General features: G+C 35.3%; 2 protein-coding genes across 2 annotated transcripts; one reads left to right on the top strand and one right to left on the bottom strand.

Annotated features, from left to right (window-relative positions):
- Positions 1-6,764: 6,764 nt before the first annotated feature.
- Positions 6,765-12,906, bottom strand: LOC126601166 (endo-1,4-beta-xylanase 1-like). Its single transcript, XM_050267839.1, has 10 exons — positions 12,180-12,906; positions 12,022-12,087; positions 10,678-11,009; positions 10,439-10,589; positions 9,857-10,212; positions 9,612-9,771; positions 9,134-9,486; positions 8,817-8,994; positions 8,175-8,711; positions 6,765-8,032 (listed from the first exon to the last, which is right to left on the bottom strand). Exons 1-10 carry the CDS (start codon positions 12,255-12,257, stop codon positions 6,917-6,919), a joined length of 3,327 nt encoding a protein of 1,108 aa, XP_050123796.1. The 5' UTR covers positions 12,258-12,906; the 3' UTR covers positions 6,765-6,916.
- A 6,791-nt stretch (positions 12,907-19,697) lies between these two features.
- On the top strand, positions 19,698-21,238 carry LOC126604544 (zinc finger CCCH domain-containing protein 23-like). Its single transcript, XM_050271833.1, has one exon. The coding sequence runs from the start codon at positions 19,775-19,777 to the stop codon at positions 20,882-20,884; it is 1,110 nt and encodes a 369-aa protein (XP_050127790.1). The 5' UTR covers positions 19,698-19,774; the 3' UTR covers positions 20,885-21,238.
- The last annotated feature ends 4,247 nt before the right edge of the window (positions 21,239-25,485 follow it).

Genomic DNA, 25,485 nt, shown 5'->3' with positions numbered 1-25,485 from the left:
TTAACAAAAGCAGATGTTATAGACAAATATCATTGCATTATTAGCTAGGTAAGATATTCCACTTTTGTGTCTAATTACGAAAGTGAAAAGAGGTTGAAGGGTCGCCAGCAAAGTTAAATCAAGAAAAAGGTCTCTCTTTAATCTATAGGGTAAAGACTAAAGATGGATGTTTCAATCGTACAGCGATGAGCACTAAGTATTGACTAATAGGAATAATTCAGGTATTAGATGTCTAATTAAATCCTTAAAAGTCGGATTTGATGTGAACAGTAATTTAACTAGCGTAAACATAAAAGTAGAATAAAGAAAGGTATCTTCTTCGTTTTGTGGCCATGCACGGTATGAATTTGCAAAGGAGTCTTTTAATTAAGTCTCTGATTTTGTTCATGATTTTAACGTTTAATTTTTGTACTGTGATACTATCTTATGGTAAAAAAAAAAAAAGAAAAATGATTGTCACGCTCTATATTTTTTCCTTTTTTAGTTTTTGACTATTTGTATTGGATAAAGTTAAAAATAATAATTAAAAAACTGTGAAAATTATTTCTTTTCTTTATGAGAATATATAAACAATATTTAGCATAAACGTTAGCGATGAAATTGAATTCATAAAATAACTTGTCGCAATTCCTTATACCCTATGTTGGAGATAAAAATCCAAAATGCTATACGAGATCTGATATGCCAATACATCCTTTGTTTTTCAACTAATATCATCAACAAATAATTTTTTTTTTTAAGACTGGTTCGAGTTAGCAGGTAGTTCCAGAATAGATAAATCCCTTCCACTCTCTAATTTGCTTCAATGTTATGACGACTTAAAGAAACATCCAACCTATCTTCTATTTTGAACAAACAAGAAAAAAACCTCTTGGATTAAGTGTTTTTAGTAGAACGGTAGCATTAGTTGATTATATAGTTAATTGTTAGGACTAATAGGAGTTGATGGGGGTCGAACTCATACCAAAATACATAAATATGATTTTTGCCATTGAGGCGTATATGCCCCTGAATTAAGTTATAGGTTAATTAAGGGTGAGCATTTGATCAAAGAGAAAAGCAAACTAGATGAAAGGGAAAAGAAAATAAAAACTATTTTAGAATTAAAACAAATCAAAATTTCAAGATTAGCAATTTTATGGTCATTTACAAAGATGTGTTAAAGTAATCAAACAATGCAGATAAAACTTCAATATTTCTCGGCAAGTTTAAATTTTCAGCTGTATGATAATACTAGTAACCTCAAAACAATTTTAGTGCATGGTGTGGACTTTTCTCATATATTTCCAAATAGTTATCCACATGTATACCATAAAATATTACCCAAGTTAGCAAAAGTTGAACACAGGACAGAATCTGCTTTCCTTTTGCGCTTTGAATGTAGATCATAATTGTTATGCGCACTCCAACAACCAGGAGAGAATCTGAGTCAAAAGCTTACTTTAATTTCATTACTTAAATTTAAATACGCGTAAGCAGGACTTAGTAATAATTAAATTACAATCAATGGTGACCCATCTGTAATCTGTTCATGATTATCAGTAAATCTTCTTGCATGTCTGCCACGTCGTACTGTATAAATGATATGGTTGGATCGTGGAAAATTAACCACAAAAAAAGCCAATGATGCTATTCATACCATTTAATTTTTTTAACAAAAAAAAATCATGTTTTTGTATAATATTTTTATACCATTTGATGTGAAAAACTACATCATTTGAATTAATCAGATTTTTAAATTTAGTTTATTATTTAGTAAACTAATAATTAAAAAAGATAGTTAATTAAATAATGATTGTGGTATACAAGAGTTTTTCTCTTTCCTTTTATTGGGTTTTGCAAATTTTTCAAATGATATAGTTGTCCACATCGGATGTCACTTAAAGTGGAATAGAAATATGGTATAAAAAATGGTATGAATAACATTACTCCCAAAAACCCTAATATTAATTTCCTGGAAAATTATGTGTAAAGAGTCTTTAAATAGTGTTGTTTGACGCCTCGGTGAAACTATATGCAAGGCCTGGCTGGTCTTTCCTAAGTTTGCTGTCCTTTATTTAATTTAGTAATATATATTTATATTACTAAAACGGTTACATAATTTTTTTAAATAATACTATTTATACATTTATTTTTATTGTTTATAATTTTTTTTTAAATTTTAACCGTTGAATCGAATAAATTAGACAAAATTATTGACTAAAATTAATAAGAGTGTGTAGAAAATAAAAATAAATGTACAAACAACACTATTCATTTTTTAAGTAGATGGTTACATAGTTAAAGAACTATTAACACAAAGCCTAATTAATAAAATAAAAGCAAGCTTAAACCTAGTATTTATAAATCAAAATTCTCAAAACATTATCTATGTCCCATCATCTTTAGACACTTCTAGTAAAAAAAAAAGAAATTATGTTTAAATTTTACCTGACCGTGCACAATCTTAATTAGTAAATGCCTAAACAAACAGTCCTAGATAATATATTCTCTTACGTAAGCCTAGGTATCTCCAATTTAATTAAGCTTCTATTTTATTATACCTTCGAAATTTAATTGATCGTTCGCCATTAATTCTTTTCAAGGTTAAAATGAAGTCCCCGTGCAAGGCAAGAGCGCAGAGAAACATGGGGTAGGTGGTAGATGTCTGAGATTGAGACAAGTGTCAGTAGACGTTAGGATTGTCTGTTAGTCTGGTATAAACAGATAGCATTGGTTGTTATGAAGGTGGTTAGAATACCTAAGTCTGTTAAGAGCTATGTTTGTATAAAGTGAACCATTGTATCTTCTTCTTCATTAAGTGAAATATACAGCTTCCTCTTTCTTGATTCCATCTCTCTTTCTTTCTTTGAAACTCTTTTCTTGATTTACATTACATTTCTGCATTATTAGCTTGTATGCTTATCAGTAGGATCCAGCTCAAAAATATCAAGGGTTGGGGGGAAGGGTCCAGCCGTTAGGTCACCATCACTCATTAGAGACTTAACACAACGGCAGGCTAACAGACAGTAAAAAAACTGTGTAAAAATATAATTAAAATTTTGATGAAATCTGTGAGACTGTGAGTGATTCTGTGAGTGGGGTGGGGAAGGACGGAGAGGTGTTGGATAAGGACAGACAAGAGCTAAATCCAGAGAGGGTGGGTGGTGTTCCACAGGCGGTGTCATTTGGGAGAGGGCGCGCGAAAACAGCGCGGGAGCTGTTTCCCAATGCACTAACTCCTCTTCGCAGCTGCTGCCAGTCGACCCAGTCCCCACTTCTGTCCCTCTCACTCCACCATTTATTCTTTCTTTTTTTCTTTGATCAATTTTCTGTTTAAATTTTATTTAAAAGATGAACTTTTCTTTAAAACTTTCTGATACGTCTGCGACCCACCCAATACCCCCATCATATCAAACGTAAACTCTTGTGATGCTGACACCCATATATCTCAAACACTATAGCTTCTATTCGGCCAAAGGAGGTGATTTCGGATCATTTTAGCTCGTTCTCTTATCGAATTGAATAAATTATAAGGGTTAAAATTAAATAAAAGTGTGTCAATATATATATTTTTTTGAGTAAATTGTAGCAATGGTCCCTGAACTTTTCTCAAATTGGAGCAATAGTCCCTCAACTAAAAATCCATTACCATTGGTCCCTCAACTTATCAAAATATGTAGCTATAGTCCTTTTCATTAATTTCTTCAAAATTTTGTCAAAATATGTTATGTTGGAATAACCATTTATTTAATTAGGGTCCCTCAACTCATCAAAGTGTGTAATTATGGTCATTTTCGTCAACTACTTAAAATTTTTTGTCAAAACGAGTTATGTTTGAAGGACCATAGCTACAATTGGGATAAAGTTAAGGGACCATTTCTCCAATTGAATTAAAGTTAAGGGACCAAAGGTAATGGATTTTTAGTTGAGGGACCATAGCTGCATGTTTTAATGAGTTGAAGGACCAATGGTAATGGATTTTTAGTTGAAGGACCATTGCTCCAATTTGAGTAAAGTTCAGGGACCATAGCTACAATTTACTCTATTTTTTTTGTAAAAATAGTGTTGATTTTTTTAGTCACCGATTGCCAAAGATACATTTTCATTTATCATTAAATTTGAATTCGATATTAAAGGTAGAGAGTTTAATACATTAAAAACCACATTTATTTATTTTTTTTACTTTTGATTTCAAATTCAAAAGTGAATAGTTATGCATTTTTTGGTCACAAAATGATCAACATTTATGCTGTGACAAAGTGTGTATACAAATTTATAGAGGATGTTGATTTGAATTAATGAATGTTTACATATTGAGAGTGAGGGAAGTTATCGATTGCATAAGTTAGGGAAAATGAGAAAGGAAAAAAAAGCAAATGAAATGAGGCTAAGTAGTAGTTAATGCATGCATCTAATTTTGTAGTTTTACATGCATTAGATTATCGATGGTAATGTAGAAGCTAAATAGATTTTTTTTTCTTCTATATTCGTATACTCATGGAAATTAGGAATCAAAATGTTTCTACTAAAACTCATTCCAGTGCGTTTTAAATAAGTAAATATATTGTATTTATTGTATAATGCTAATAGATTTGCTAGCATCAATTGCTAATGCATGCTTGACATAAATTGATTGTTGATTCGTTATAATTCTAACACATATTAATAAATAAGAGTTACATGTCTTTGAATAATTGATGGTTTCATTTCACCTAAGTATCGTTCGGTGCGTAGAAACATGAATTTTATTAGACTAGTTTCAATGCATGTTGAAAGAAACAATGAAGGCTAACTTCTAATTTTTCTCCAAATTAACAGTAAAAGGTGCATTAGTTATAAAAGAAACTTATTCTTTACATATAACTCTACCATTATGTGAAATTGAAAGAGATAAGTTTCATCAATCTCATTCCTTCAACTTGAATAGAATTTGAACGTTGGTGTTTGTTTCTTTTCTTACTTCAACGTACTAATATAACCAGTTATGCAGTCTAATTCTAAACACCAACCGTGACCTCCATTCTCCATGTACCCATGTAGCAGAACATGATACTATGAACCCATGTGGGAAGTGGGGTTCACAGGAACCAGGTATTTAGAGACAGGGACGAGACTGTGTTGGGGTCCCATTTATTTCGATAACCATATATAGTAAGAGGAAGAGAGGAAAAAAAAACGACTCAAAACTACATCGCTTTTCAAATGTATATACATATGAGTTAGGGTATGGAGCATAAGCTTTTGACACATATTTTAATATATATATTTTTTATGAATTTCACGTAATGATCAAATTATTTATCTTTTATGTCTTACCTCAAAGATCATATCTACTAAAATACGGGATCATATGACAATTGAATTATGTTTTAGTGTTTTTTTTATAGAATCTTATTCGTCTATTTTTTTTCACTACAAATGAATGTTTTAATAGTTTCAAATTTATCTAATTTTTATAAGAATAATCTATAAATGATGTACTGAAGTATGTATGGTCGGATTCATTGTTTAAATTATTAAAGAAGGTATCCAACCATAAACCGTTACATTATGTGATTTACCAATTATAATCCAAAAACATGAATCTACTGATTCAAAACTTGTATCTAAAATAAGGTGTCCAGACTATATCTCATATACATAAACAGAGGAAGGGATAATGCTAAGGAAAATCTTTCAAAGTGAAATTTTTTATAAACGTTCTACTACGGTGTAACCTCACAATTTAAGATTAGATAATATAAAGAGTTTCATTTTTAAGAAAATCTGATGACATTTTTCGCATAAATATACATGGCTAGTCATAGTCATATAGGTAGTAGATACTAGAAGTAGTAGTAGATGGTGGGAGTCTATCAGGTCGATGTGATGGGCGTGGTGGGACATTCCTTTGATAAAGATGTTTAGGGTTTGGGCCCTTCCGATGAAGAAATTATAATTTGAGTCTCCCAAATGATTGTTAGGATATAGACCACACGATTTATAACTGCTCCTCCCGGTGGGGGATTTTTCTATCTATTTCTACAGATTTAGTAGGTTTAATGTGCTCCGTTTGATGTTGATCTAATGCCCCATTTTCTCTCTCAATATATGGAATAGCCAATCAGAGGTTCATTCTAGTGAAACGACACTTTACTACTTATTTTTAACCCAAAAGTAACGTTACTGTATGGAAATATACGAGTAAATAGAAAAGGGTCCCCACATCCTTATTATTTTTATCCAATGATCTTATTCAATAAAAATTGAAAGAGTATGAGAAGCAATAAGAGATGTGTGAATAATATTACTCTGAATTTACAGAGTCGTGTGTGTTCTGTCCAAAATTGTCACTTTTATCTTGCTATTGTTCTCGATTTTATTTACTATATATTTTGTACCCAAAAGTAAAGTTACTGTATAGAAACATGTGAGCAAACAGGAAATAGTATTTACTATTAACACACTTCATTTTACTTCTTATACATCCTTGTTAATTTTTGTACATATAAATATTTTTTCAATTCATTCGATCCAACGATCAAAAATTGAAATGAGTGTTTTAAAAGTAAAAATAAATGTATGAAAAGCACTACTCTATTTGGTTTGGTTTTTAAGTTGTATTATCGAATCGTGTTATGTCAAAAATTGTCACTTTTGTCTTGCTATTGTCTATTGGATTTTATTCATTTATAAGTACTTTCGTGGGCATGATAGGTTTTTGTTGAACCCAAAGATTGGCCCAGCCAATATCCAAAGTTTAAAGGCCCATCGGAAGAATCAAGGGATACAGCATCACAAGATTGACAACCAACAATACGATATCTCATTTCTTTTCACTCAGAATCACAACCCTTTACAATTTACATAACAAGCAACACTTTTTCATTTGACAATGCATAAAGATATGAACATAACGAAAATAATCACACCATTTATTGAATAAGCAGCAATTTTAGAGAGCAATGGAGACCTCCACTGGGGACTCGCCCTTGTCAACGACAAATGTTTTTGCAGGCTTCTTCGAGGCAGTAAAAACTTCAACACTGTATGTTCCTGGGAAGCCCCTAAACCCGAACTCTCCCTGCTGGTCAATGTGGCCGTGAGCATGAGACAGCCACTCTTGCTTGAGCTCCAAGAAACGTTTTCCTGCTTCGTTGATATCCCCTTCTGCATTCACTAAATGCGAATTTTCCCGACTCATAAACAGCTCCCAGAATCCCCAGAGCATTACACCTTCAACTGTTGGATTGGCAAATGCTTCGCGAAGCATCACTTCCAAATCATCTGCTCTAACATATTCGTTACTGGATGACACATCAAGCTCCGTGAACCAGATTGGAAGGCCGAGAATGCCTAATTTGTCAAGAGCTGTACAAACAATTGGACCCACTGGACTATCAATATGTCCTTGGATGCCAATGCCACCAACAGGTGCACCTTGTTGCTGCAAATCAAGGATTTGATCAGTGTATTTTTCTGGTGATGATCTAGTATCGCATCCATCCTCGACGTGATAATCATTCACAAATAGAGTGGCAGATGGATCCAACTGGTTTGCATTCTTGAACATGTTGGCTCTGATATCTTTTCCCAATTTGTCCTGATAGAATGAGCCGTGCAGCATCTCATTGTTGACATCGTAGTGCCTGAACTTCCCTTTGTAGCGCGTGAGAAGATCTGTTAGTCGATTCTGAACAGCTGTTGACAAGTCACTCTGGCTCAACGAGCGGATCCATTGCTGCACTGTGTCAATGACTTCCCAGAAAATACAGTGCCCTCGCATTTCTATGTTGTGACTCTTGCACAAGTCCACCATCTCATCAGCATCCTTGTAGTTGAAGTTTCCTTTTTGTGGTTCAGTCCAATACCACTTCAATTCATTTCCAAACACTGCCCAGTTGAAGTTTTTAATAAAGAAATCAACGTAATCTTCGTTGTCAATGTTTGTTCTGCTTATACATGTCCCAATTGGAAAACTATTTTGCGTTTGTTTAACTTTCACAAAGGTGCCGAGCATGCTGCTCGAGTCCAACCCTGAAAATTTCAGGACAATATCGCACTTACGAACCTGCATTGCAGTAAAGGAAGACTTCAATCAGAACAAATTAGAGAAAAGCTCATTCTGAGTCGTCTATACTTTAGGCTCTTATTGAAGCAATGCTTGGTGAGGAATGATGCTTATGAAACAAATGGGACTACACACCATTTACCTTATCAGTCTGCCTCTTCAGATGTCTAAATCTCGCCGGTCTGTCAACAGGGAATATCTGAAGACCGGCAACCATTAAGTCTACACCTGCAGCAGGACCTTGGATATAAACCATTACTTTCGATGGCTGCTTCTCAACTCTGAAGGAACCACCGATTTCATGCCATCTTGTGTCACTCACCTCAGCTTGAGCTCCATTGACCCACTGGTTGTCCACGCTGAGTGCAACATTGACGTTCTGTGGACCAGTTGCTCCAGCACCAATCCTAACCCAAGCAGATACTTGGTACGTCAAAAAGAGTTTCAATTTGTCACCAATCATCTGAGCAGGACCCATCCAAGTTTGTGTGCGCTTGGTTACTAGAATGTAGCGACCGCTTAAAGGTTCATGAGGTCCAAGGCTTTCTCTTGCCATTGGAGGGAGAATATGTGGTGAACCAGTTGTGACACTCAAAGTACAATTACCAAGCGGAAACCACCCGTTTGTGCCGTTACTTAAATTGCTGTTCTCAATTATATTTACTCCAAATGCTGAAAACTGCAGAAACAAAAGCCTATATTTTAGCGTGTATGTCTACGAATTGAGCTCGAAGAAAACATGCTCAGAGAGTATTAGAGAAAATGAATCACCCATTCAACCAACCTCAATAACCGGTGGAGGTGAAGGAGGAACTTTCTCAGCATGCTTGACAACAAAACTATTGACAAGAATATCTGTTCCCGCTAGTGGACCTTCAAGATAAACTACTACTTTTGACGGGGAGCCATTTAAAAGGAACTTCCCCCGCAACTGTGTCCAGTCCTTGTCTGTTGCCTGCACACTTTATAGCACACCAAAGTCCATTAAGATTAAGGCAACATAATAGGAAGGGAAATGATTTCTCATCTGATAGTAACTTAGCAACGAAGAAACAAAAAATCACAATTTCATTGGAAAGAGACAGGGAGAAAGATAATAACTTTGCAATGCCGATATACTGTTCGCGCTGGTTTGGTGACTGGACCCATAAGGTAGCCCGGACAACAGCAGTAGTGACATTGTTGCCAAATATCCTAACAACAGCAGTCGCCTCATAAGCTAGCTTTCGCTGCACTCTTCCAGTGATGTCCTGCTGGATGCCATTCCAGCTCTGTGTGCGTTCTGTTGCAGCTGCAAAAACCTTTCCAGATTGAGGAACGATTTTCCCATCTCCCATTGAGTCATGCAAAACAATTTTGCAGCCTCTTCCAGACCAATTATTCAAAGCATCCTCAAAGTTTGGGTTGAGGATTATATTCTCTTCTCCATCATTGAAATTCCCAGTGCTTCCACTCTTCAAAATATACATTCCGAAATCAATCAGCAATAGATAAATAAAACTAGATTTCTGTGGCTGAAAGCTTCTTGAACTAGTTACTGCTACACATGATTCCATATATAGGGAGCAAGAAAAAGTACCTGCCATTCATTTGGACTCAAGGAACAGATCAAAACTGATTTTATTAGAAGGTCGACTCCAGGCGAAGGCCCTTCCAAATAAAATACAACCCTATCAGGCATTGTCGACAGAGAAAACTTCCCATCCAAATTTCCCCACCTTCCCTTTGATACAGAACATCTGCAAGCAGTTATTACTGTTAAAACAGATTCCTTTCCCTATAAAGGGAAAAGAAAAACACTTGATGGAATAAAAGCACCATTACCTTCCAACTTGCAAATGGTTGGTCGCTGAACCTCTGTATTCCAGCTTCAAAGTTGCCAGGACATCAGCGGAGCCCTGAAGAGATCCGCAGACTCCAACACATGCTGAAACCGAATATGTGGAGCCTGGGGAAATTCTCCGTGTGATATCTTGCTCTAAACCTTGCCAACTTTCCTTACGATTCGTAACAACGGCATAATTGCCTGCTTTTACTTCTGGGTGACCAGAATCAGCAGAAGCTACAAAGCCATTGCAGCAATTCGGGTGCCAAGAATGCAGTCCTCCAGAGAAATCATGGTTCATTATGATATTTGTAGCATTACTGCTACTTGAATTGGCCAAATTTTGGTTCTCAGACTGCCAGAAAAAGCAGAAGGCATAAGAAAAGAAATTAAATAATCTTTTACGTTTCTGCCATATCCTAAATGCTTATTAAAAGAAAGGAAAACCAACTTATCATATCTTGTTTCTTTGCCTCGGAAGTCTGAACTACAACCCTTAATAAGCAATTTTTTACCGCGTAAAACCTCAGTTCCATATGAACTTCAGACGTAGCAACAAAGGGGATTAGAAACATAAGTACCTGGCCTTCAGAACAAGAGATCACAACTGATTTGATATGAAGGTCAACTCCAGCAGGAGGCCCTTCCAAATAAAACACAACCCGATCAGGCATTGTCGACAGCGAAAATTTTCCATCCAAGCTTTCCCACTTCCCATTTGACACCGAACTTCTACAGGTGCTTACTACCATTAAAACAAATCCCTTTTCCATAAACAAAAACAACAATGCACTAACAGAAACCAGACACATCCATTTACCTTCCAATTCTCATATAGCTAGTCGCTGAACCTCGACTTTCCAGCTTCAAAGTTGCCAGGACATCAGCAGATCCTTGAAGAGTCCCTGAGACTCCCACACGAGCTGAAACTGAATAAGTGTTGCCAGGGGAAATCCTCCCAGTAATGTCTTGCTCCAAGCCCTGCCAGCATTGTTGGCGATTCGTGACAACCGCATAACTTCCCGCTGAATCCACTACGAAGCCATTACAGTGATTGGGGTGCCAAGAATGCAGCCCTCCAGAGAAATCGTGGTTCAGTACGATATTTGGACCGCGACTGCTACTTGAATCAGCAACATTTTGCCTCAAGAACTGCCGAGGAAATAACAGGTTGAAAAAATATTGGTGCATTGGTGTTAAAAGACCAATTTTTATTTGGAAGTTTTAACAAAAACACTTTCGGTACTGTTCATTTTTTAATGAAAAATTACATTTATATATTTCCTTGGTATTATTCATTATACCTTTAAAAATGACTTTTCATTTAACAAGAAGATTTTTTTTTAACTTTTCGTTAATTTTCTTTTTTTATTTCCTCCTTAGATACTCACGGACAGTGTAATGTAAGAATGCCTATATAGAAACTAGAAACTTTTCAGACTGAGACGTTTTGGGTTTGAAATGAATGCGCATGAACGTGTTTTTGGGGTTTCAATGCAATGCAATAGGGAGGAGGTAGATTGTTGTAGTGTGCATAAATATATATATATATATATATACATTTATTTATTTATATATAAATATATGTATAATTGTATATATATATATGTGTGTGTGTGTGTGTTTATATATATATTTTTATGTTGAGTAAAGCTAGGAAGACTAAATTTGTAGACCAAATTTTGTAAACTAAATGATATGGAAATTAATAATTAGATTATTACTTAAACATTGATAAACGTGCTCATTTTGTATTAGTGACACATAATTTAGTGTGCAAATTTAGTTACTCATTTCTTGAACTTTTTCGAAATTATAAACATTTCATCGGCAAGTAAGTTCATGTGATATGATTAATCATTTAATTAAAAAAAAAGCATTTAACCAATACTGAAAACTTTTAGTTTATGATCAAAACGTTGTAACACTGTCATTGTATATCAACGTTATCAAGTACTGTAGCCTAGATCAATGCTTAGGTTCGAGTTTCGCTGCCAACAACTCTCTTGTAAAAGTAAACTATAATAAGATGTGTAACAGATCTAACTGAAGTAATAAATCGCTAAAAGGACGAAATGTAAGAAAATAAACTAGAGGGACCAAAGTGAAAACCCGAGAAAACTAAAGGGCAATTAGTGTAATTTGGCCAAAGTAGAAACCAAACCTCCACATTGTCGGCGGCATTGTTGTTGGTTTGTTGGTTCTTCTTGTCCATAGCTTCGTTGGATCCCTAAACCAAATAAAACACCATTTCGACTTAATCATTAAAAAAAACAGTTTACGGCATACTGCATTTTCCTCCGGCAGCTAAAAACAACATACCTCTGGATGCTTCTGCTTCTGATGATTGCTGCTGTCGGAGACTCGGTTTCTGAAGCACCAAGCTATGAGCCTCCTCATATATATAATCCCTCGATCCCAACTGAAAAAACTGAAATTTTTCCAGCAGAAAAGTAAAGTCTACGAAAAGCACGGATCATTTGTTTATAATTTGTCCGGATTTAAGGTTTAATCCAGATGAAAACAGTTCGACCGACAAAGACAATCCTTAAAGGCAAAAGTTGGATCAACTTGTGCGAAATGTCGAGAAAATTAAGAAAAATCTAATCTTTGTTGGTTCTGTGTTGTTGTTCGTGTTTTGCTTTGGCTTGCAGATTGGAATGCTTGAATTGGAATGGACGCTCCAAACAAGTTAATATATGATTCCTTTTTCCTTAATTTAGTCTTTGATTGCAAGACATGTGAATGTCTGCACGCCTATTGGATCATATCTTGCTTGCTGATTAGGTGGGACTTGGCTTTCAAAGTTTCAAACTTTCAGTACTTACTTTTAAGATTGGAATTTGGAAACCCACCTATGAACTTTTTTTTTTTTTTTTTGTGAAAGCTGCGGCATCAATTCATTAATAAAAGATGAGTAACAGATCAGTACAGTGGGCTGGTAGAACCAGAAAGTCTAGACAGTGCAATCAGAAAGTAGAACATCCATGAGAATGTCGGGAGGCTCCTCGAACCAAAGACATTTGCTACCAAAATAAGATTTGACGGGGAGGAGGAGGAGGGGAGGGGGGTTTCTGCGGGTGGGAAACAGGTTTTTAGGGTTTCGTTTTCATTTTATTTTTTTTATAAATTTCATTATTTTGGTAAATCTGAAATTAATTTTCAAAAAGTAAAGATATACTTGTAATTCAGTATTACGGTCTTATGATATTCTTTTTTATTTGGAAATTAAAGGTATTAGGTTCGAATCTCGTTGATGGCCAATTCGATACCAAATTAGGTTGTCTATTATGTGGCTTAGCCGAATTCCATTTATTCTTAATGTAAAAATATCGATGTATTAAAAAAAATGTAAAGATATACTTAATTACTAAATTTCTTTTATTTTTTTAGCCAATTACTAAATTTCTTTTGTCAAAATACTTATAATTCTTTTTATTTCCCAATATTTAATTAATCTAGTCCATGTATCCTATTTTTATTGGCAGATATAGTGTGACATGTAAGCCTGAATGATGAAAAGATAAATTTTGCCCTTAAAATGTGACGGCAATGTAGATGAAGTCTAGCGGCAAAGGTTGAATCAGCTAAATTTTAAACCTTGAAGTCTGTAATATTGAAAAAATAATTTATGGGGTCAATTTCAACTAAAGTGTTAGTTTGGGGTTAAACGGTAATTTATCTTTTTGCGTTCTTAGGATTACAGATTACTACTACATACTTAATCCAACAAAAAAAAATGTGAGCCTTACATTACAATTCAGAATTAAATTATTGATAAATCAGGAAAAACGTATCATGATTACTTAGGTAAGCATGAATTAGAATTATTTTGATGTATTGACTTCCCAACATTTACTAAAACATGGGTAGTCATGGCTTTCCTTGTGTTAACTAGCACGTATAGAATTTAAAAGTGCGTGCTCTACCATAAAGTCCATAAACAAAAGAAGCATTGAATCAAGTATGTCTGTGGTTCAGTTTTGTTACATGCCTCGTCTTTGTAGTTGTGTTGTTCACAACTTAGCTAAATTTTCTCATTTAACAATTGACTTAGTTTGGTTTGAAGATCTTCCTGAGACCATCCAAGATCCAATATGTCCTTATCCAAGACTCTTGTAACTTGGATTTGAAGTTTTCGAATAAAGCTATCGTTTCTTTCATCTCGGAATCCGACCTAATTTAGACATTTTATTGGCAAACTTGTTGGATTTTCTTCTGGTTTGGGCTTGTCGTCAGGATATGGACTGCATGTCTGGCCACTTAAAACCAGAAACGACAATGTTCTTTCAGCTAGTTAAGCCCAATTTTCAGAAGCCCGTTCGATATGTTTGGCTAAAGCCCATAAGATCATCCTTTGATTAGATTTTAGGAAATTTTAACGAAAAGCCTCTGTTCACTTTAACGAAAAATTACATTTTTACATTAAAAAATCAATCATGGTACTATTCACTTTACCCTTTATTTTGTCCTTATCGTTAAAACTCAAAGTTTTCAAGTCATTTTCATTAGTTTTTCTTAGATTTTAATTATGGGAGTTTTAACGAAACACTTCCGGTACTGTTCACTTTTAACGAAAAACCACATTTTTACATTTCCCTGATACTATTCGCTGCATCTTTATTTGTCATTTTTCATTAAAACTAAACTTTTTTTGAATTTTTCGTTAGTTTTCCTTTTAATTAATCCTTCTCTAGCTTAATAGTTTAAGGACTCCAACTCTTCTAGCGATTAAAAAGTTCTACAAATGTGATTAAAAAAAGGAAGGTGATGCTCCAATATGCATTTTTAAGTGAATTAATCCTATCTCATGTTTCCCATTCCGGCGACAGTCACTAAACAAGAGGGATTAAAACACGGACCGATGAGATTTGTCTTAGTATAAGCCCCCACTAATCACAATTATCTATTAAGTATTTGTAGGGAGGGCAACCAAATTGCATGGAACTCAATGATTATCCACTAATTCACCGTCTAAAACTAAAAAGCATGCCTTTTTTGCAGATTCATTGAAAGCGTGGGTATTGTGATCATGTGCTTTGATCCGTATTAAAATTTAAAACCAATCTCAAAGTGTTTGTTTATTGATTTCTCCAAGCAATTGCAAATGAATTACTAAAATAAAAGAAAGGAGAACTATTATTTGTACTCCAAAAGTAGATGTGCACTCTTCGTAAGAAATTTTTTTCTTTCTAAATATAGAAAGTTTATAGTGTATAAATAGATTGTTGGATGTCAATAACAAAAAAAAAATGTTATCATTGTATGAATAAATTATGGTTGTTGATATATTATAATGCGTCAATAAGTGCATTTTTGCTCATCACTAATAGTGCTCATCACCATCAAGGAGTGATAATACTCACCACAGTTAGATAAGTTTAAATTTTGAAATTTATGTTTATCCACTATACATATCTCAAAATTTAAATTTATCTAACAGTGAAAAAAATATAATAGTGAACATCACGTGTGATGAGCAAAAATATTCATTGCACCAATGTATAAAGACTTAAAATGTATGAATATTTTTTTTCTTTGAAAAATGCATGAATAATTAAGAATTGACTACGTATAGGTGATTGATTATTAAAGAATTTTGAATGTATAATAAATATAATTTGAAAACTATTATTTATGCTATAAAAATGTAATTTGCCCTTTTCATAAATATATTTTTTCATTAAATATAAAAAAATTGGAATGAGCAATTAGATTAAAGAATCCCAAATTATTGTAGGGAAATAAACGTACAATCATTTATAAGTTAGATCATTTGACCCATCACAAAATTAATGTAGAAAAAAAAAATTAAATTGCTCATCATTCCTCTCAAATGTTATCTAATATCATTAATTTATGGAATGAGTAATATTTAAGAGATCACATATTTATATTAAATTGGTTGGTGTAACATTTCATGCGGCAAATGAGAAGACAATTAATCTTTAATAAGATAAATTTGTTCATCAACCTGACACGTCATTAACCACGTCTAAATAGTACACAAATATATTACAAAATATATGCTATCTATGTTTGTATTTTAATAGACGAAGATTATAAAGGACAATACTATCACTCCTCTAATAGCGTACACCTTTCATCATTAGTATGGAAGAAAATAAAAGATTAGGTTTAATCTCCCTGATTATTTCACGAGTAGTCTTTATAAATGAGATCGTTTCGAGTCAAATTAAGAGGTGTGCTATCCACACATTTATTTTTACTTCTCACATATCTCTTGTTAATTTATATTCGTTCATCTTCTTCAATTCATCCGATCCGACGGCGTGAGAGAAATAAAAAAAGATGTTTGAATATCACGTCCCCAAATTAATTATTCAATGTTTTGGTACCTGAGGTAAACGTTTCTACTCGAAAGCAAAGAAAAAGTAAAAAGACACTTTCGTCCTCAAAGTCGACGGACTAGACAAGATCATGAAGATCTCGAGGAGGAGAAAACTGGGAGCCACCTAAGTCGCCACGCGTAAGCCATCGGAGGCCTCCGCTGTCAGAGGAGGACAAAGAGGGTCACCGCCAACACGAGAACTCCAAGCCACCAACCACGTGCTAACCCGACGGAGCTCTCACGTGCCGTCCGTACAGATTTTGTTGTCTGCAAATTACACGCAACCCTCCCCGGAGTATTTACGAACCTCGTAATTTTCAGGGGGGTCCCACTGCTATTACATTTTTGGCCACCTGTCTAATGCTTTTCTTTATCCGCGATATTTTGACCCGTAAGGTTGAAGATAGAATATAGACCCGAAATCTGCGGGTGGGTTTTGTATTCCGGGTCGTAGTAAAATTATCCAGACCAGGGCCGTGGTCCGTGAGTATTCATAAAGGCAAATGCTCAAGGGAATAAATGCGCAATTGATTTCTATACAATTAATTTCCATCTTCTTTTGTGCGCTCGTGTTTATTTTTTCTCGCTTTGTTATACACAAAATCAATAATAAACACAAGTATGCATACTAATTTTGTCTGAAATTACAAGTATAGAGATTAAACATTTGATTATGTAAATTACTTTTACATTATTTGAACTTGAAACTTGTTATTTTTATGAATAATACTATTCAGTATTTTGGTTTCAAAAAATAGTTGTTCAATATACAGATAGTATACGTATTATTTCTTTCAAAACATGTTAAGTGCTTGAATAGTTGAATGTAAAAATTGTTCTTTTGTGAACGAACAGTCACGAATTCAAATTGTGGAAGCAATTGCTTTGCAAAGTAAGAATAAGATTGAGTACGATAAACGTCATTTTCCCTTCCTTCCGACACTTGCAAGCGGAAAGCTCTATTAGTTTGAGATCGCTTTTTTTTTTATTGTTAAATGGTAAAAAAAGGCAATATTCACATAATACCTAATCGAAATTGGTAGAAAAAAATGTGCTGGATTAACTCTTTCTTTACATTCCATTTGCCAATCCGAATTTATCTTATTTCATATTCTTAATAGGTAGAGCAGTGAACTAATACAAGAAAGTCAAAATCGAAGTGGTTGGAATGTTGTTGCATGATTCCATTGCCCCAAAGCAATATTACTATGCTTGATCTTATCTTCCTATTTGTTTAATCATGAAGCATATCCTCCATTAATTTGGTGCATGCTTTTTCATTTAAAAACACCTAATTAGTATATTAATTAAAAATTAAAAATTAAATCAAATCAAAGTGAAACTGTGTACAACATGCACACCGATTTGTAAGATTAATTTTTTTATTGTATAGCACACAAATATTTGTTCTTTTATTTTTATATATAAAGTTAAGGGCTCGATGAACAGTATTTTTTGTGTTACAAGCTTCACAAAAAATAATTAGATAAAAATGCCCTTGTTTGGGCCCAAAATAATAGTTTGGGCCGAAGGTAGGATCATCCTCGGCCCGGGAGGCCATGCGGCGAGAGGGCCATGGATCGTTCAACCCGTGGGCTTCCAAGCCTAGGTCGGATAGATCATAACGCAAGTCGAGTCCTAGTACAATAAGGAGTCTCGGCGGGATCAATAACCCAGAAAGCGAATCCGGCTCAGTTAAGGACTAGGTTCACAATCCTAGTGAAGATAGGACTGGTCGAGGTGGTGTTGATTCGGAAAGGAAGACCTAGTCCGAGTAGGATTTTAACTTGGATTCAAGATACAGCGCTATAAATAGGGGAAGCTGTGCGTCAGAGAAAGCCCCCTACAAATCAATACAAAATTTCCCTGCATAAATTCTCACAACTTGTGATTTTTCTTTTTCCTTTTTCGCTGACACATCTTCCGTTGGCATCAACAGCACTGTGGAAGCAACCGGTGATATCTTAAGTAGGCATAGATAGCTCTGTCACCGTAGAATCAGTCGGTCTCGCAGTATCTTCCGTTGGCATCAACAGCACTGCGGCGAGAACGACTGATTACCTATCCAAGTCTCGGTCGAGAAGGATTTCTGAATCCTTATTGGTCGAGGTCATCTCATCAGCCTTCTCGGCGAAGTGAGGTGTTACAAGTGATTACATTCGGCACGTTGAAAGCCGAATTTGATATTGAACTTCGTAAAAATAGTAACCTTGTCTTCAGGTTCGAGAGCCCAAGAGGCCGAGACGCGTTCTTTTCTCGGCCGCAATCGCAAGACGCAGAAGTCAGCCGCGCACCCAATGCAACATCAACACATTTACTCCTCGGCCGAGCTCGGCCGACGAGTTGGCACGCCCCGCAATCACCGAAGGACGTAGTTAGCTTATAGATCACTCGGCATGCGCGCCACGTAGGCTTTGTAGATTCTAGGGTCAACAACCTCTCAAACAAAAACTTCAAAAGCAACCCAAAACAATGCATCAAATGTGGCAGAAGTATTTTCATTATTTAATAGTATTTTTTAATAATTAACTTTTTTTTAATAATTAGTATTTCACAATAGATTAGCAATAATGTGATTCAATCAGTTTTTCATTAAATATTATTTTTTCTATTTTTAAACACGTTCAAAACATCTTGAGATGTGTGTAATGTCGATTATAAAAAAGGTATTTCGCACGTGGATAATAATGTAATTATATACATTAAGGGGGAAATGGTGAGTTTAGCCCCACAATGAGTTAGAAATAATATAATTTAATATGTTGTTTATTAAATATTGTTTTCTCTATTCTTAATACAAATTCAATAGAGACCAATTTTTTCATGTGAATTCAGCAGCTTTAATTGGTTTATGAGGAGTTTCTTCTAGCATGATTTAAGATTATTCATTTACTTCAAATATTTAGCTTTTCTTTTGTCAATTTACGCATATAAATACATTGAAAAAATGTGAATCGTGCATAACACGTCATGATTCAATAAATGCATTATGCACCGTATGAGCATATGCATGAAGGTAGTACAAGTCTAATCAAAGGACGAGAACAAGGTGAAGTAGACAATTTGTTATTTTCAAAAAATTAGTAGCAAATTTGTCATTCAGCGTGATTAAACTTGAAATTTTCAATTAATAAGCAAGTTTGATATATCGTAATGAGAATGTTAAAGAAATTTTTTCAAAATGTGACTTTTCATGAACTATTTCTTTCAACTAAACATTATTTCTTATGCGAATACTTTAAAACTTTATACAAAATAAATAAAGTATATTTCTTACCAATTGATGAAGAGTTTTAAAATATTCTTAATTTTGTTAAACCATTGGTTTTCCCACAGAAATTGCAGTAGATGTTTTGTCACCACGGTTAAATCCGACCCCCATTATGTGACTATGTGGCCTACTTGGCATTATTTAACCCCCCCCCCCCCCCCCTCTCTCTCTCTCTCTCTCTCTCTCGCTCTCTAAACCGGTTATATATAAGAGCGACTCAGCTGCTATCTAACCTCGCATTTGAAGAAACTTCGAAGTCTGAAAGGTCAAAACTCCAAAACCCCACCCGAAATAATGATGCTCGGAGAACCGACTCGACTCCACCCGACTATCCAAGTCCCGCCCTGGGACTCATTTGACGATCATACCCCCACCTCACCCTTCCTCATCCCCGTTCACTCCGTTAACTCTAACGGCAATGCCTCCAACGGAGGAGACTTCTCCCCGCTCTCTCCAGTGTTCCTCGACTCCCTCGCCGCGCTCCACCGTTACCTCCCGTCGAACGAGTCCGACTCGCTAGCGGAGGACCCGGACATGGCAATGAACCCGATCTCCTGTGACCAGTTCCGGATGTTTGAGTTCAAGGTCCGGAGGTGCGCGCGCGGAAGGTCCCACGACTGGACCGACTGTCCGTACGCCCACCCGGGCGAGAAGGCCCGGCGTCGCGACCCAAGAAAGTACCACTACTCCGGTGCTGCATGTCCTGACTTCCGCAAGGGCCACTGCCCGAAGGGTGACCTGTGCGAGTTCGCTCACGGTGTTTTCGAGTGCTGGCTTCACCCGTCTAGGTACCGGACCCAGCCATGCAAGGACGGGTTGGGCTGCAACCGCCGGGTCTGCTTCTTTGCTCACACGCCCGAACAGCTTCGGGTCCTTCCCGGGCAGAGCCCGAGAACCCAAGGGTCGGGAGCTTTCGACTCGTATCCATTTGGTTCGCCCCCCGCCTCGATCCTGATGTCCCCTCCATTATCTCCGCCGTCTGAATCGCCGCCAATGTCGCCAAACAGTCCTCAACATGGCCGTAACTCGGTGAGTGAACTCGTTGCGTCGATGCGAAACTTCAAGCTTGCTAAGATGAAAATGAACTCTCCGCCTTCATGGGGAGCCCAAATGGGATCCGGGTTCGGTCCGTCTCCAAGAGGGTCCGCCTTCCGATCCGGTTTTTGCAGCCTTCCATTGACCCCGACTCGTACAACGGGTCGGGTCGGACCGAACCCTGTTGATCTCTGGGATCAGCGTTGCGGGGAGGAGCCAGCAATGGAGAGGGTGGAGTCCGGGAGGGATCTCCGGGCAAGAATGTACGCGAGGCTGAGTAAGGAGAACTCTTTTGGCCGAGTCGCCCGTGTTGACTCTGGATCGTCGGCTCCAGATGTTGGATGGATTTCGGAGCTAGTCAGCGAGTGATTGTGTGAAGACGAGGAGTCGCGTAAACCTGACTGCTGTGTTACCTCGTTTGTCGTTTATCCGTTTCGATTCATATTTTTGTCTGGTGCGGTAAAAATTGGTGGCCTTCTGATTCTTCTGACCTTTTGTTGTGAATAACGCGGTTAATATGAAGCTTTTTTGGTGTAAATGGTCGACGGGAAACTGTGAAGAAGTTAATTTCGTTTTGCAAATTTGTACAGAAAAAAACAACGAAGAAGAATTTTGTCCGGGCTGCTGGGGATTTGGGTACCTAATATTAATGCTTTCATCATTGTTTATGAAATTGTTATTTTCTTTTTTATTTTTCATGTTATATCAAATTTTCTCGGATAATATCATATTTGTATTTTCTCCTTTGTTTACATGATCAAATTGAAGCTTAATTCCTCACATGACATGTTTACTTATTTGAAATGCGTCAATCATCGCTTATTTCAAATCACCACTTAATTCAAAAACGTAAATCACTAACTTGGCTTATTTATTTGTTTTTTATGTGTATTAAATAAAAGTTTTAGCCGTTAAATCTTTGGTTAGGATTAATTTTCAGGACATTCCATTAGGGTATAAAAGGTTAAGATGAAGAAAAGTCGTGTTTTGGCTTCAGGCTTTGGATTCTCTCATGCAAATGTATACGAAAGAAAATCAGTACTCTGTAGAGCTGTGTATTTATTGCCGTTTTTAGAGCATTTCCAAAGTGATGTTAAATTTTAAATATAAAATTTGAATTTAACTGATATTTTGATATTTTTTAAAATTTTACTCTTCATTAGATATGTCAAATTAAATATTATTTTATTACACTGTTTCTTCAACCCAATTCATAAAGTTTCTATCTTTGTGCAATTCTTCATCTGGGTTTTGCTAAAATCCAACTTCTGATCCCTACCCTCAATTGTGGCGGCCGTGGAGCAAATCAACGGTTCAAATTCACGGCACGTCATCCCCATCCTCCCCCTTTTCCTTCTCCTCCTTTTGAAGACAATCCAAAAACTCTGCGCCGACGGAACCGACGACCACTCCCAGCAACCGACAACCGGCGCCGCCACCAAAAAAAGCCTCCGCTATTTTCCATCGCGTCCGAGTCACCAACTCGATCCTCCGCGCCTGGTCAGCCGCCCAGCCCTTCACGTATTATGGGAAGCAAGTTCGTGCTTGCTGGCTTCTGCGTTTGGCTTTCTGCTTTTCTTCTCTCTGTACTCTCTCTGGTTTTCCAAAATTCAAGCTTCGGTCTTTCTGGCTTCTTCGTTTGCCTTCAGTTTCAGCGTTTCCCATAAAAAAATTAATAAAAATATATTTGACGCTGTCAAATTTGATAACATTGTCATCTCAATTTAGTTTTTCAGTTGAAAAATATTACAATTGTCTTTTTTTTTTATTACTATTATTGTTAATTTGAACATTTTAATATCTTATTTAAAGATTATTCATTTTAATTTTAATGCAATGGGTGTGTGAATCTGTGGCTCACTTACTCTCTGGGAGTTTTATTAGCAGGGACCATTTCTTGATTTAATAATAATTTCTCACTTTTTTATCATTATAGAGTTGTCAAGTGTTATTCGCGTGATTAAAATAAATAAAAAATTAAATAATTTTTTTTAAAATCTACGGTTAAAGGGATGATCGGTTAAAATTAAATTTCAAATAGAGTTAATTAATCATAAAAATTTAAGTAAGTAATCGATTAAAATTATAATTAAAGAAAGAAATTAAAGATTTTATATAAGTTGCACGGAAAAATTGATAAAAAAATAAATAACTTAAAAAAATTTTGGTCTGCAGGAAAATAAATTTAAAAAATAAGAAATTAGTTCTGCAGGAAAATAAATTTAAAAAATAAGAAATTAGTTATTCTCTTCTTCTGCCAATTAAACAAGAATAAATTTAAAAAAAAGGACGATTCCTGATTAATTTCTTTTTGCGAACCAAACAAAGCATTGTAGTTAAAGTGTCCATTTAAAATATTTTATGGGATATGATATCTATACATTCATTTTTACTTCTCTTATCTTTTTAAGTTTTTCGGCTGTCGGATCGGATTAATTGTAAAAGATCAAGGAATATAAATTAATAAGGAGTATGTGAGAAGTAAAAAAATATGTATGGATAACACATTCCTATTTTAGTATTTGGATCCTCTCCTGAGCTTATGGAGAGGATCCTCTTGACCAACACATGAGGATCCTCTTGACCAACACATGTGGACCGTTGGATGAAAATTCAACGGCTACCAATATGGATTCTTTTAAAGTTATAATAATTATAACCGTTAGATTTTCATCTAACGGTCCACATGTGTTGGTCAGGAGGATCCTCTCCTTAAGCTCAGGAGAGGATCCAAATCCCCTATTTTATAGTTAAGAAAACTGTGTGGTTTGAAATTTAAGAAAATGATTAAAGATGTGTAAAGTAGAATTATATCCAGCACCACTACCTTTGTCAGTAAACAATTATATCATCTGTTTTTCAGGCAACAACGTGATTGGATTTGTGACGTGGCCTGTGGATAAGCCCGTCCTTATCCACTTGGAAAATCTTTCTTATCATCCGGTTTTGGTGCCCCACTTGTGTTTGACTATTCTTCCATCTTCAGGCGTTATCTGGAAAAATATAATATCTTTGATGTGAAGGTTTTGAACTTTTGAACACGGGATATGGTCAAGGAGCCATCATTGTCTGCGGGCTGTAACTCAAGTTACTCAATGCTTTTGTAGCACATTTCTTCCGGGAGAAATCCAGACTCTACCAAAATAAGATTCTCGATGGATTATCCGACACTTTATATTTTAGTATAATATTTTATAAAGTTATAAAGAGTTCATTGCGAGACCCGCCTCTCACCTTGAAAGACTGGAGTTTTAGCCTTTATTTTGATTCGAAACACATTTCAAAGCTGCAGACTAATGATGAGATAATTAAAAAGACGCGAGTTGAAACTCATTGACGTTTATATGGCGATTCAGTTAACAAACTGGGATTTAAATATGAATATTAACGTTCATGCGTGTGATAAGCCTCCAGCTCGAATTGAATCTTATGGCTTATGGATGATATTTGTAGAATGTTTCGAACTCGCTTTGTTCATCGTTAAAATACACATTGTCTTGATTCTATCCATCTATAGAATCAACTAAAGGTCAAAATGGAAGGATAAGAGAAGCACATCCATGTAAAAATATAAAATAATAATTTTATATTGCAATCAAATCCGCAAATACTGTTTCTGATTAATAAATCTCATTAAGTCCATAAGGTAGATATTAATTATTGAGTTTAATAAGAGTAAGTGCTGCAGGCCGCGAGAAATTTTTAATTGTGATGGGAACACAAATGGTATATCATGTGTTTTTATGTAAGTGATGAAATTTTTTTATTTTTTAAATTATTAACTTTTTAACATATATATCATACTGTTTATATAACGACACGTGATATACTGCTTCGTGTGACGATCACATTGAAAAATCTATCGCAAGCTGCAAGCTGCAGGATTAGTAAATGAAGGAGTGATTTAATTAAAAAAACGAAAAGGGGAGACAAAGTGGACGGTGTTTCCTAGGGTTTCGTTTATTTTGTCCTCTTCGTCGAACCACGGGAACTTTTTTAGTTGGGTGGGAGGGGACGAATCCTGTAGAGGCGTGCCCCTCAGAACTGTTTCAGTTGGTGGGTCTCTCTACCATCAAAAGCTTCAATCACAAAATGTAATGCTAAGGAAATTAAATTTAGAGAGAAAATTTTAAAAATTAAGGAACATGAAAGTTGATGATTGATTTATTATTTAAACATTGATAAACATGCTTATTTTTATTGGTGATACATCATTTAGTTTGTAAATTTAATTTTAAAATTTAATCTTCCCAACATTACACATCACAAAAGCACTTTCAAGTTTGTGTTTCAACTCTGTTTGCCTACGTACGTGCAATGCTTCTGTAAGGATCAGCAGCACTCTATGTTGATCACCTATCACGGCTGGACCTGATTCTTCAGAAATCAAGTCCCGTCCTTTCTGTAATATCCAATAATCCATACTATTATAGAAAAATTAAATACTTTGATAGTTGAAAATGTTTTCGACTAAGTTTGACCGAAAAATTAGTGTTTGTAGTGTTTTTTTTAGGTCAAAAGTGTTTGTAGCTTATGGAAAGCTTTCATAAAGAAAAGCTTATCCAATACTTTTTCCATGTATGGATGTGATATCCTTACTTTTTTTAACTTCTCACGTATCTATCTAATTTTCGATTATCGGATCAAATAAATTAAAAAAAATAAAGAAAATGACATAAATTAACAAAAATTGTGTGAAAAGTAAATATGAGTGTGTGGATAACACACCCCTTCATGTATAAAGCACTTCCAAATGTTTAAGAGGAGTTTAATTAACATGTTGGTAATAAAATCACTTCACTTTAAACAAAAATGTTTATAAGCATAAATACTTTCTCCATAAACAATTTGAAATTGACCTTAAATATGCATAAGCAATTCAACAACAATGACATAAGCTAACGCCTATCTCATATTTAAAAGGATTAACACGTAAAAGAGGTATACGATCACTTCTTCGTCCGACCTCA

This window comes from Malus sylvestris, chromosome 15 (assembly GCF_916048215.2).
Source record: "Malus sylvestris chromosome 15, drMalSylv7.2, whole genome shotgun sequence".
Lineage (NCBI taxonomy): Eukaryota > Viridiplantae > Streptophyta > Magnoliopsida > Rosales > Rosaceae > Malus > Malus sylvestris.
This window is presented reverse-complemented; position numbering and strand designations above follow the sequence as displayed.